This window comes from Capricornis sumatraensis, chromosome 15, assembly GCF_032405125.1.
Source record: "Capricornis sumatraensis isolate serow.1 chromosome 15, serow.2, whole genome shotgun sequence".
Lineage (NCBI taxonomy): Eukaryota > Metazoa > Chordata > Mammalia > Artiodactyla > Bovidae > Capricornis > Capricornis sumatraensis.
In genome coordinates this window covers 10,426,194-10,438,235 of record NC_091083.1, presented here as the reverse complement: position 1 = coordinate 10,438,235, position 12,042 = coordinate 10,426,194, and the positions used below count along the sequence as shown (strand labels likewise).

Below are 12,042 nucleotides of genomic sequence, written 5' to 3'. Positions count from 1 at the left end.
GACTCATGGTCATTACATGCTTCCAGCATCAAAAATTAGGTCTATCTTTTGTTGTTTTTCCAATAGTCATGTATGGATGTGAGAGTTGGACTATAAAGAAAGCTGAACACTGAAGAATTGATGCTTTTGAACTGTGGTGTTGGAGAAGACTCTTGCGAGTCTCTTGGACTGCAAGGAGATCCAACCAGTCCATTCTAGAGGAGATCAGCCCTGGGTGTTCATTGGAAGGACTGATGCTAAAGCTGAAACTCTAATACTTTGGCCACCTGATGTGAAGAGCTGACTCATTTTAAAAGACCCTGATGCTGGGAAAGATTGAGGGCAGGAGGAGAAGGGGACGACAGAGGATGAGATGGCTGGATGGCATCACCGACTCAATGGACATGGGTTTGGGTGGACTCCAGGAGTCGGTGATGGACAGGGAGGCCTGGCGTGCTGCAGTTCATGGGGTAGCTAAGAGTCACACACGACTGAGCGACTGAACTGAACTTTGTTGTGTATTTTATAATTTATTCTAAAGACGCTGTTACATTCTACTTATTTCACCAAGGATTTTCTGAAATACTCTGGCTGCAGACATTTGCATTCTTATTAAAAACCCTAACTTCACATATTTGCGATTGATAGCCTCCACGAAGCCCAGTTCCTATGGCAACCGTAGCTGGCCTCAGACAGGGCAGCAAGTACAAAGGCCCAGTGATGGGCGCTGCTTTGCCACTGCATGAACCTCACCTTCCTGGGCTGAATGTTCTCTGCTTGTATCCTCCCCAGCCCCCGACACAGGGATAAACACTTAGAAATTGCGCTATACTTTCTTGCTGGTTGAAATAAAAGGGGACTTCACTCATCTGATCCTGTAAAGAATTCTGGAATCTGTATATTCCCGTCAGCCATACTGAGAAGCAGTAATGATTCATCCACATTGCAAATGCTACCGAGTGACTGTAGCTTGTAAGCTACACACTTACAATCTTGCTTCTCAAAGCGTGGTCCGAGGACCAGCAGGGTCGGCTTCACCAGGTTGCCCGCCCCTTTTCTTCATCTGTGACTTCAGGTGCGGCATTTACCAAGTTGCCCAGGTGATTTGTGTGCACATAAAGGTCTCAGAAGCACTGCTCTAGGGGTTCCGTAAAGGGACCAGATTTTCTTTATAAAGTAGGAATCCTGATGTCTGGGGCTTCCCTGGTGGCTCAAATAGTAAAGAATTTGCCTGCAATGTGGGAGTGTGTGTGTCTGTGAGTTGCTCACTCATGTCTGACTCTTTGCGACCCCATGGTCTGTTCATGGAATTCTCTAGGCAAGAATACTTGCCTAGGAAATCCCATAGACAGAGGAGCCTGGCAGGCTACAGTCCATGGGGTTGCAAAGAGTCAGACATGACTGAACCACAGTTTAATGATGGCAGTGTTACTAAAAGAGACCTCACAGTCATCACGATGGAAGTCTCTCTATGACCCAGGGATGCTGTAAGATGCAGAGAGGGTACCGCCCCCTCCCCAGGTATTGTAGATCTAGAAAGCTGGGGTGAAGATAGCTGCGACAGCCACGGTAACTGCTCCAGCAGAGGCAGATTCTACCCTCAAGATGGAAATGGAGGGTGGGGGGGGGCGGTTCTTAATGTTCATAAATTCAGCAGAATATATTGTGTAAAAACTTTGGATGAAAAAACTGTTTCTAAGTGGTGATCATCAAACTTCCATGAGCATGAGAGTCACCTGCTGACCTTGACTAAAAAAAGAAAGAAGCATACAAAGACTCCAGTTCTCACTCCTGCACATTCCGTGGAAGGATGGCAGTGGCCCTCGATCTGGGCTGCACCCTGGTGTCACTCATGGAGCTTTAAAAATCCCTGATGCCTGGGTCCCACCCCAGAGACTCCAACTTAACTGATCTGGAGAGAAGTCCAGGCATTGGGATTTTAAAAAATAAATGCCCAGATGAGTATGGGCAACCATATTGAGAAACACTGGTGTGTGCGGCCTCGCGCTTCCAGATCAGGAGCTTCCCAGGTGGCTCAGACAGTATAGAATCTGCCTGCAGTGCAGGAGAACCAGATTTGATTCCTGGGTCAGGAAGATCCCCTGGAGAAAGGAATGGCTGCCTACTCCAGTATTCTTGCCTGGAGAATCCCATGGATAGTAGTTGCAAAGGGTGGTACATGACTGAGCAACTGACCCTGTCACTTTCATTTTTCCAGTGTGTCTGAGATAAAACAATCCTGGAGTGGGGTCTAAAAGTCTGCATTTCTAGTATGGTCTCGGGACGCTGATCTACTGGCCTGGGGACCATACCTGGAGATATGTAGGGAAGGGGCTTGGGCCCAGGATAGGCATTACGTTTTCACAGGCAGTGGATGGATTCTGATGTTGAGGGTCTGAGCCTCCCTCAGAGAGACCATGTTCCACGTGGGCTGGGCAGGCAGGTGAAGCTGCAGTCCTGTGCAGGGTCAGGCCAGCACTCTGGGATCCTTGGCATTTCTCTTGTTCAACAGCTCAGCTCAGCCCTGGACTTCTACTACCATTCCTGTCTTCCAACCTAACTGTCCCTTTATAGACCCACTTTACTGCCCTAAAGGATGCGCTTCCCCTCCACCCCTGAGAGGCAGAAGAACACAGTGGTGAAGAGGACAGACTCTGTACCTAGACTGTCTGAGATGGATCTTACGTCAAAGTTGCTTAACTTCGCCAGGCTTCAGTTTCCCCATTTGTAAAGTGGGGTCTCTGCTTCAGAGAGCTGATTAAATGAGCTAATTTTTGAGAGCTGCTATGAAGAGGGACTGTGGAAGGCAACTGCTACCGAAAGGTTGGCTAATGTTCCCAATCCTTCTTGGAAAATAAATTGGACTTCTGGGAAAGGGGAAGGTTTTATGAGCAGTTGGGTGGGGCCTGGGAGCTCTCTTTCTGCTTCTCTAGCATTTACTGTGTATCTCTACTGTGGCACTCTTTTGCTCCATCCATTAAGTTTTCTCCTTTTGTTCAAAGACAGGTGAGATGCTCTTCAGGGAAGGACCATGTCTTAATCTTTTTTGGATTCCCAGTACCTAGCAGAATGATGGGCAGAAGATGTGTTCAATCTCAGTTGCAACTAAGTGACATGGTTGGGAAGAAAGTCCTACTCTTTTGGACATTGCTTAGCATCATCTATTAGCAGGCAGAAATGACTTGCCAATATACAAGTGGCCTTTCTGCTGAAAATGGGGGTAAGGGTGAGAATGCAAATGGTGCAAAACAAGTCATCCTCATAGACCATCTGCTCTTGAACCACAAGGCCATCATCATGGTGGATGTATTTGTAAGATATCAAATACTCTTATAACATGGGGCACCCTGCCCGATTCTTCATGAAGACTGGCCAGATGCTTTCCAAATTGGTTTCCTCTTCATCTAGTTCACACAGAAAACATTTCCCAGCTTCCCTTGCATCTACATGGGATCATATGACAAAGTCTTGCCAATAGAATCTGGGCAGATTTGTCTTCTCCAGGTTGAGGGGGTTGAAAGCATGAGTGCCTTTTCCAGACTCTGTCTTTCTAACTGTCTGCCAGCCAGAGGCAGAGCATCCAGTGGGTAATTCTCAGGCCCTCGCATTTGGTGGGGCTTAAAGATGGAAGGAGTCTGGGTTCCCAAATGGGTGGGTGGAGCTGCGTTCCTCTGACCCTGTCTTCCATCCCAGCTTAAGTGAGAAATGAACATGGATTATTTTAAGCCATTGAACATAGAAATAGTTTGTTTTCTCACCTATCCTACTCTAAAACCATGGGAAACTGTAAGTTCCAATTCGGGGTCTTGAAATTTGTTGCTGGAGATGCCTCCCTTGTCATGATAACTCGAGACATACATGTCCATGAGGGTTTCAAAGGGCCACTTCACTACCAGTGATAAACATAACATAGTTGCCTGGTCAAAGGAGACAGCTGGGCACATCTTTTTCACTAAATGGATGTTCAGTACGGGTTTTTACAGTCAAATACATGAGGAAGTTCGGAGAAGGAAATGGCAAGCCACTTCAGTATTCTTGCCTGGAAATGTCTATGGACAGAGGAGGCTGCTGGGCTCCTGTCCATGTGGTCTTGAAGAGTTGGACATGACTGAGCATTCACACACTATTCGAGGAAGTTATTTCAGTGGTTTCGTCATTTAAAAAAAAAAAAAAAAGGCAGGACTTGAAAGATCCCTAACTTAAAAAAAAAATCTTTCCGAGGATAATTGGCATTATTTTAAAATTATAGTATTTCTAGAAAAATGTGGTGAGCGGGGCCTCTTGGGCCTTCTGTGGACGGGGTGGACAGAGTCTGTATGAGGTCTGCCTTGTTGAAGACCCAAAGCCACACACTGTAAACAGGGTTTTGCTTGGCTCCACGTCCAGGGGCCTCATCGTCCTCGTTTATTCTCTACACTGATTTTATATTGCTGGGTGGTAAACTCACCATATTCTGGCTGTTCTTTGGTTTCAAATGTCCGGTGGCCCGGGGCCGGACGGTCCCAGCCGCCGGGGGGGCTGAGGAAGTTGCTGTCGTCTGAGGTGCCGTCGTACTTGTAGTCTTGGTCACCGCCCTGGGCCCTCGGCAGGGCCAAGGACCTCTGCCACCAGGCCCGCCAGTCGGGGGATGGCACTGACCAGCCGGGTTTATTCTCTGGGTGCTGATCTTTCTCTGCTTCAGAGTCAGGACCATCCACCACCTCTATGGTGACCTGAGGAATTCAAAACAGGCCAGGGTCAAGGAGGAGTCAACAGCCTCCACGCTGGGTGACCCTCGGGAGAAAGTCTAAGAGAGCGGAGGGAAACGCGGCTCCCTCGGCAGGGAAACGCGCCTCCCTTGGGAGGGAAAGCGGAGGCTGCACCGTGACACGGGGGGGAGAACCTCCAGGGACGCCCGGAGGAGCTGACGCCCACGGGCCTTGTGTTGGGAGGAAGCAGAGTATCACGGGGCCCCTGATTTACGGATGACTACATTTCTGGGAAGTCTTTAATTCAAGGAGTCAACATGTACCATGAATGGCACAAGAACAACCCATAAAACGGAACACTTACTGAGAACTAACCATGTACCAGGCACTGTTTTAAAGGCTTTCCATGAATTAATGTACTTAATCCTCACAATGTCTCTATGTTGGTTCTGTTGCTCGGCCCTCGTGGTTACTGATCTGAAAGGATGTTCCTGCCACTCCTCCCATTCTGGTCTGTGGTGCTGTACCTCCCACCAAGAGGTGGGGTTTACGCCCCCTCCCTTGCAGTCTGGGCTGGCCTAAAGACTCACAGTAGAGTGTGGTAGGTGTGTCAACGTGACCAGCCACACGAGGTACTGAAGTTTCCATTTGCATTCTCTCAGAAAGTTCCTACCATTACGTATGGAAGCCCAGCCTAGACTACTGTGCACATGTCCGTCATGTGATGAGGGAGCCATACAGCAGAGAACAAAGGCTCCCCAAGTCCCTGGAAAGCTCTGAGGCCCCAGTCAGTTGAGCGGGGAGCCATCTTGGGTCTTCCAGGCCGACTGGGTCACCCCAGCTGATAGCATGTAGAGCAGAGATGAGCTCTCCCAGCTGAGCCCTGCTCAAATTCCCGACCCACAGCACTCCGAGCAGTCCAGTGATTGTTGTTTCAAGCTGTTAAATTTCAGAGTAGTGGCTAGACAGCTTCTTACAGACAGAAGAACTGGACACAGAGAAGTTAACAAGCTGCCTATGGTCAGACAGCTAGTAACTGGCAGCCATGGGTATTCAAGCTCCAGAGCCTGTACTCTTATGGACTTTGCCAAACTGTCTCTCAAAAAGTCAGTCACCTAGGTCCTGTCCCCTCCTGTGACCAGGTGAGCCCAGAGACCACCGATGCCAGTAGGGGCTGGATGCCACAGGTCCTGTAGAGATGTGAGCACAAGGTCCATGCTGTCCCAGCTGTGAGTTTCACTCATCCCCGAAACTGGACCCAGCGCAGACTCCTCCTTAACCCACCCTCAGGGTCAGAGCAGACAGTCCCAGAGTCAAGGTCAGAATTCGCTCTTGGATTTACGGAGCCTCGTTTGGAAGTCACAGGGCTGAAAGAATGCAGCTTCTTGGCTCCGAGAGACAATCAGCATAGAGAAACTTGTTTTAAAAACATAATAAAAGACTCCTTGGGTTCCTCTGGCCATCACACGGCTCTTGCAACAACCCCTGGACGAGTTATGCGCAAATGAATCAGAAACATGCACTCCGAGTAATCAGCGCAAGATGTACTGGGCAGATGCTCTTCCAGCTTTGCCCTAACTCGACATCTGAGAGACTTGTTGAGATGCTCTGCCAAATTGCACCAGGTCATGCCAATCCCCGAGACAAACAGACCCTTTCTTTTGTCTCAGGAATGGAAAAGTTTGAATTCTACTTTCTTCGACGTTCAAAGGAGGTTGCCCCACTCATGGTGGGCCTAGCTGTGCCCTTGTGCGGTCCAGGGTGGTCTTCTACCCCAGTACACTTGGGCTGTGGCAGGCCGAGAGCATCTCCTCTGGTGTGGGATGCCTACGAGGGCACCATTGGCTTGATTCCATACCACCACCATCACCCCAGTCTTGTAAGCATCCCTTGCATATTTATAAATAATTATGGAACTTTTAGTAATCCCCCAAAAGGACAAAAAGAATAATTACATCATTCATCTTGTATCACTGCTGTTTGCTGGAGGGATGGCTGTTGGAGAGGGACAGTGCCCAGGACCTACACGCAACCCTACCAGGACAGAGTGGAAGGCACGCACAGCTGGGTGGCATGGACCTGAGCCAGCAGAGGTTCCATGATGCCCAGCCTTTGAAGACACAACCTTTCTCCTATGTAGTCCCAGCCTCCATGCCTGCAGACAGAACAACTGAGCCGCAACAATTGTCTGCAAGGCTATTAAGGGTCTTGGAGAAGCTGCCAAGAGCCAGGCAAGCCTGCAATTATGGTAATAAGATCAGTCTCTGGGTAGGAGATAAGGGGGAGCAGGCTGGACAGTTTTGGTATTCCGTTTGTATCCAGACTGGAGTCAAAGGGATTGCCTAAACAAAACGTGCCCTGCAATTTCTCCAAGCTGGGAATCAAAACAATTCCATATTTTAAGCTATTACCGTCAATATGATTCTTTTTCCCCCCAAACTGCTGCTTGGATCCAAACAAAACAGATTTGTTGCCTGGCCAGGCAATGAGTAGCAAAATACAAATTTACTCCAAAAACTATTATCGATGACTAACTCTCATCAGCTTAGAGGTTTCTATTTCCCCTTTCATTTCTAGCCACTGCTCCAACTGAATTAAAAATAACACAAACAAACAAACAAACAAACAAAAAAACCCACACAAAACAAAACCCCCGAAAACCTTAGGATCCACCCTTCCCTCCAGTTAGGAATGTGGAAACCTCGTACTGATAGTAAAAGAAGAACGTGAAATTTCATAGGCATCCAATTAAAAAGACTTAATGAGCATGATCATGACTTCTCGAACGGGAGGAGGTGGAGGGAGATTAGTTTTACGTTTCCTGTTGCTCTTACTCTTATTTACATGTTCTTTAGCATCAGAGAATCTGTTCATAAAAATGTCTTGAACAACAATCAGTGTGACGAGTTGAAGGTGTGGCAGGGAGCACAGTAGATTTCCAAGCTGACGGAGCTGGATCTTACCTTTCTTTGGCGTCTTCAATACACAGCATTGAAGCATCTTTAGTATATTTGTTTCTTCTGGATTTTTCCATACCATGAATCAAGACAGTAAAAGAAAAAGAACTTTTCCAAAAGACCCAAGTCCAACTTCTGGCTGAATCTTGTCAGATCCAAGAAAAGAGAGACTAGAATAGGTGCCAAGTTTGAGAATTCTGTCCAAAATTAGGAAAGGATAAAATCCTTTGCACTATTACCAGTTTCTTTCTTCCTCTTGAAAGTTCAAACATTTATTAGAAACACACTCTTTAGCACTGAAAAGCACTTTCCACTGGGAAACTAACACAATTCATAGTCTAATCAGCAATAATCTAATGACACTGAGAATACAGAAGGCTTGATCTTCGGAACTCAGGAGAATCTTCTAGAATCTTCTAATTTGTTGGCCCTGTTAGAGCACCAACGAGCTTGAGCACTATGGTGACCAGGTAGTTTGGGTTTGTGTTTGTTTCCCAGAGACTAGGAGAAGCCCTGGGAGTTGAAATGAGTCCTCAAAAGCACAGAGCAGCAAACGGTTAGGCCCCCGATAATGTAACCCTTCTTCCTTGATAAATGCCAAAGAAAGAACACAAAGGACTAGGAAGATATATAATCCCTCCCTCTCAGACCCACTGGTGCTCTCAAAACAACTCTGGCAGCTCCAGGTAAGCGCCGTGAGTGCTTTGAGCCTTACAGCATTCCTGTTCGGGTATCGCTGCTTGTTCTACAAAAGCTAGCCCCGTATTTCAGGCCGAGAAACTGGCCTGGAGAATTCACATTCCTGAGGTGAACAGCAAAGGAGGAGAGCTGCTCTCAAAATGAGATCTCCTGATTCTTAATTATTTTATACTGGTCTCTGTCATTTTCATGCTTGCTGCCATCACCAGCCAGCGTCCACCAACCTGGGGAAGCGTCCGCATCGCTTTGCTGAGTGCTTCCCATGGATGATCTCATTTAATCCTTGTGCATGCTAAGTCGCTTCAGCCGTGTCTGACTCTGTGCGACCCCATGGACTGTAGCCCACCAGGCTCCTCTGTCCATGGGATTCTCCAGGCAAAAATATTGGAGTGGTTGCCATGCCCTCCTCCAGGGGATCTTCCCGACCCAGGGATCTTCTGCAGTGGCAGGCGGGTTCTTTACCAGCAGCACCACCTGGGAAGCCCATTTAATCTGCACAACCCTACTACTATGGAGTATTGTCCTACAAAAGTACTACACCTACGTTGTTATTCCCATGGTATAGACAAGGAAACTGAGGCATATGGAGGTCAAGTAACCTTCAGCAGCCACAGAGGCCAAGCCTGGTTGACAGAAATGGTGCTGCTGGAGCCCAAAGAGAGGTGGGTGGACTCTGGTTCACGATGGGGACAGCAGGGCCCCCTTGAGAATCTGAACAGTACCAGCTTGTCTGCAGGAGGGTGTGGGTCCATGTCTTGGGAACAGTAATTTCTTGGTTCTTACTTGGCCAGGCCTGCCATCCCAAAAGAATTTTAGGAAGAAAAGAGGTAGGAAAATCAGAAGTAGAAGCGCACACAACACCTCTAGCCCTAGCCAACTCATCTGATTATATCAAGAGGCCTACAGTCGTGTAAATAAGTCTGTGCAAGGGGAAAAAAGGGCTTTTAGAAGACTATTTTTAAGTCTCCCTCAATGGAATAAAAGAAAGAAAATACATCGGTTGAAATGAATACGAATCTCAGATGGACCCAGAAAAGAGAAATATTTGGTGGTGAATAGCTACTGTGGTAAGGAATTGATGCAGTGAGCCTAATAATGAGTTTATTTTAGAGATTTCTGCATCTGCTATCTGACCATCAGCTGCGGAGCAGAAACCCAGCCAAGGATACTGACGTTCCGCTTGAACTTGTCCTGTGGGATTTACTTTCTTTCCTGAGTGGTTTATTTATTTATTTGTTGCCAAAACCCAACTTCTAGTTTTGTTTTAAATTTAATATGGAGATTGGGTTCAGGAGTTTGAGGCTATTTCTTTCTATTTTGTGCATTGTTGGGCTTCCCCCAACCCACCCCCTACTCACTTCCACAGCCTGAAGCCAGTCTTAAAATGAAGAGCCTGATTCACTTGGGACAGAGGCCACCTGGCTTCAGGGGTTTATTTAAAAAAAAAAGAAAAAAAAGCTCTGAAAAGCTGGGCTTTTTAAAGGATTTCCCTTCCTAAAAGTCAAGAGGCCCAGCTCAGCATTGTCTCTTTGGAAAGGTGTGGGCACTTTGGTGGTGGTGGGTCGGGGAGAGACTGTGAACCCCAGCCCTGGAGCGTGGGAAGTGCTTGCAGACAAGGGGGCGGTGCTGGGGTGCGGTTCAGAGACAGGGGTATCAAATTCCTGTATGCTCCCTGCTCCAGGGAGGGCTAGCTGGGTGGGGGCTGGGGGCAGGTTGCCAGAGGGTGAGGGGGAGATGAGGTCAGAGGGCCCGGCAGTGGAAGCCGACCCCTGGTATGCCTTCACCTGTTTGCAGTCCGCTCCCCGGGAAGAGAGGATGGCTCAGGGTGACTGGTGGGGCTGTCTGCTTGGCTGCATCAGCCCTGTGTCAAACCAGTGGATTTCAGCAAGATGGTAGAGCTCTGAGGAAGGGGCGAGAGTTGTCAGCATGAAAACCATCACCCCCTTTGAGAAAGCACCTCACCTTTTAAAGGACTACCAGGGAGCCGATTTACTAGTGTGGTGAGGCTTGAGGCCATAGCAGCCAGCTCTGTGTGTGTGTGTGTGTGTGTGTGTGTGTGTATGCACACTCAAACACACTTATACTCAGACCTAGGGCTGGGGCTCTCAGGGGTAGCACACATCGGTCTTTCTTTGAGCATCTTTCTGAGCAACCAACGCTCTCCTTTGCTGGTCTTCCCAGAGAGAGAAGGCCAGGAACTCAGCTCAGTATTCCTTTCTTTAGGGCCAACAGGTCATTAGATCAATAAAACACAGGCCCCTCTACTCCTCTGACTGGCCTCAGGCAGTTATCAGACACTGGGCTTGTGCAAAGCGGCAGAGGGATGACCCAAGTGGTCAACGGGCAGCAGGATAGTGCTGGCTTTGGTCTTTTTGGGTCCTTGGGCGTGACGGTATCTGGGTTGGAGCATCTTTTGCTTCAAGTCCATTTTGCCAGGAACGGGTTGCCCTGTTGGAGCAATGGGGAAACCTATACTCTTGGGAGGTATAGTGACCTCTTCTGTACAAAAGGAAACTCAAGAAACATCTAGGGAACTCATAGGAGTGACCTGGTTCCCTTCCCACCCTGTGCTCCAAAGCAGCCCATTCTGAAGCGGCGTGGAGGTGAGCTTCCCATAGGTACTGGGGCAGTGCTGAGACCAACAGAAAACGCTGGCTGCTTTGTACCTGTTAGAAGTCTGTACAGACAGGTGGCTGTGGGCTCAGAGGGGACAAGGACGAATGATTTCCACTTTATAAAAACTGTTTTATGAAAGTCCAAGAGGCTTTGTTGGAGGGTCTCGAGAGTGGTCTTCTCATGATTCAGCCTCCATGTATTCTCTCCTCCCTGGTCTCGCTTTATTATTCTTTCCATCAACTCCAACAGCCGCCTCGCCCCTCAGGAAGCCCAGCGGTACTGTTGCAAAGCTCTCTTCCTCTGGCTAAACAGCATAGCTTATGCTGATGAAAAATGGATTGTGAGTTCTGGGGCTTTTCTGAGCTCATGTGCAAATCCATCGTGTGGGCTGGCGTGGGCTTAGCATTTCATGGTTGCCTTTTTCTTTTTATGGAAAAGTCATCAGGGTTTCCCAGATCTGAGGATCTCAGCTGCCTTTGCATCACTGTTCTTCCTTGACATTTGGGCTAATATTTTAAAAAGACCCAAGTGATGTCTGGGGACTTCCTGACTGATGGACTTATCTGGGAGAGAGAAAGGGGATCCTGATAAATTCTCCTAGAAATTCAGTCCTAGGTGGAGCCCATGAACTTGGTAATTTTCCAGTGTGGGGACTTCAGCCCTCTAGTCCCCTGTACCCAGGCCTTTTCTTGGAAGTTTACATTAGTAACTCTTAAATTGATGGCATTAATAGCTCAGTCCTCAGCATTAAGCTCCACAATGAGATTGCCCATCCCTCCAAAAAAAAAGCAAGCCGCAGCAAACCTCAAATTGTTTTGGGCATGGGCTAAGCACCCTTGGGATAAGGGTGGTCTGGTCCTACAGCCAAAAAAATCCATCAACAAGGAAAAATCACTTCCTGTCAATGAAGGAGTGATGGGGAGTCACACTGAGCAAGAGTAAGGGGTTATCTATGCCTTTTTTGGTCAGTCTGCACCTCCCCCAAGTGGGTACTGTGTTCTTTATCAGAGAGCCGTGTGGACAGTTCCTGGAGAGAGGACAATGGAGAAAAAGGCCTGTTTTTCTGATTAAGCAGCTGGATTGATACAAGACCTATCAGAAAC

General features: G+C 48.0%; 1 protein-coding gene across 3 annotated transcripts in view; it reads right to left on the bottom strand.

The window, feature by feature from the left end:
- The window catches only part of ISM1 (isthmin 1), a 90,227-nt gene that overhangs the window by 17,581 nt on the left and 60,604 nt on the right, over positions 1 to 12,042 (bottom strand). For all 3 annotated transcript variants that reach the window (XM_068987227.1, XM_068987228.1, XM_068987225.1), the window contains exon 3: positions 4,427 to 4,691. In XM_068987227.1, coding sequence (XP_068843328.1) covers positions 4,427 to 4,691 — 265 coding nt within the window. The remainder of the gene's footprint in view (positions 1 to 4,426; positions 4,692 to 12,042) is intronic.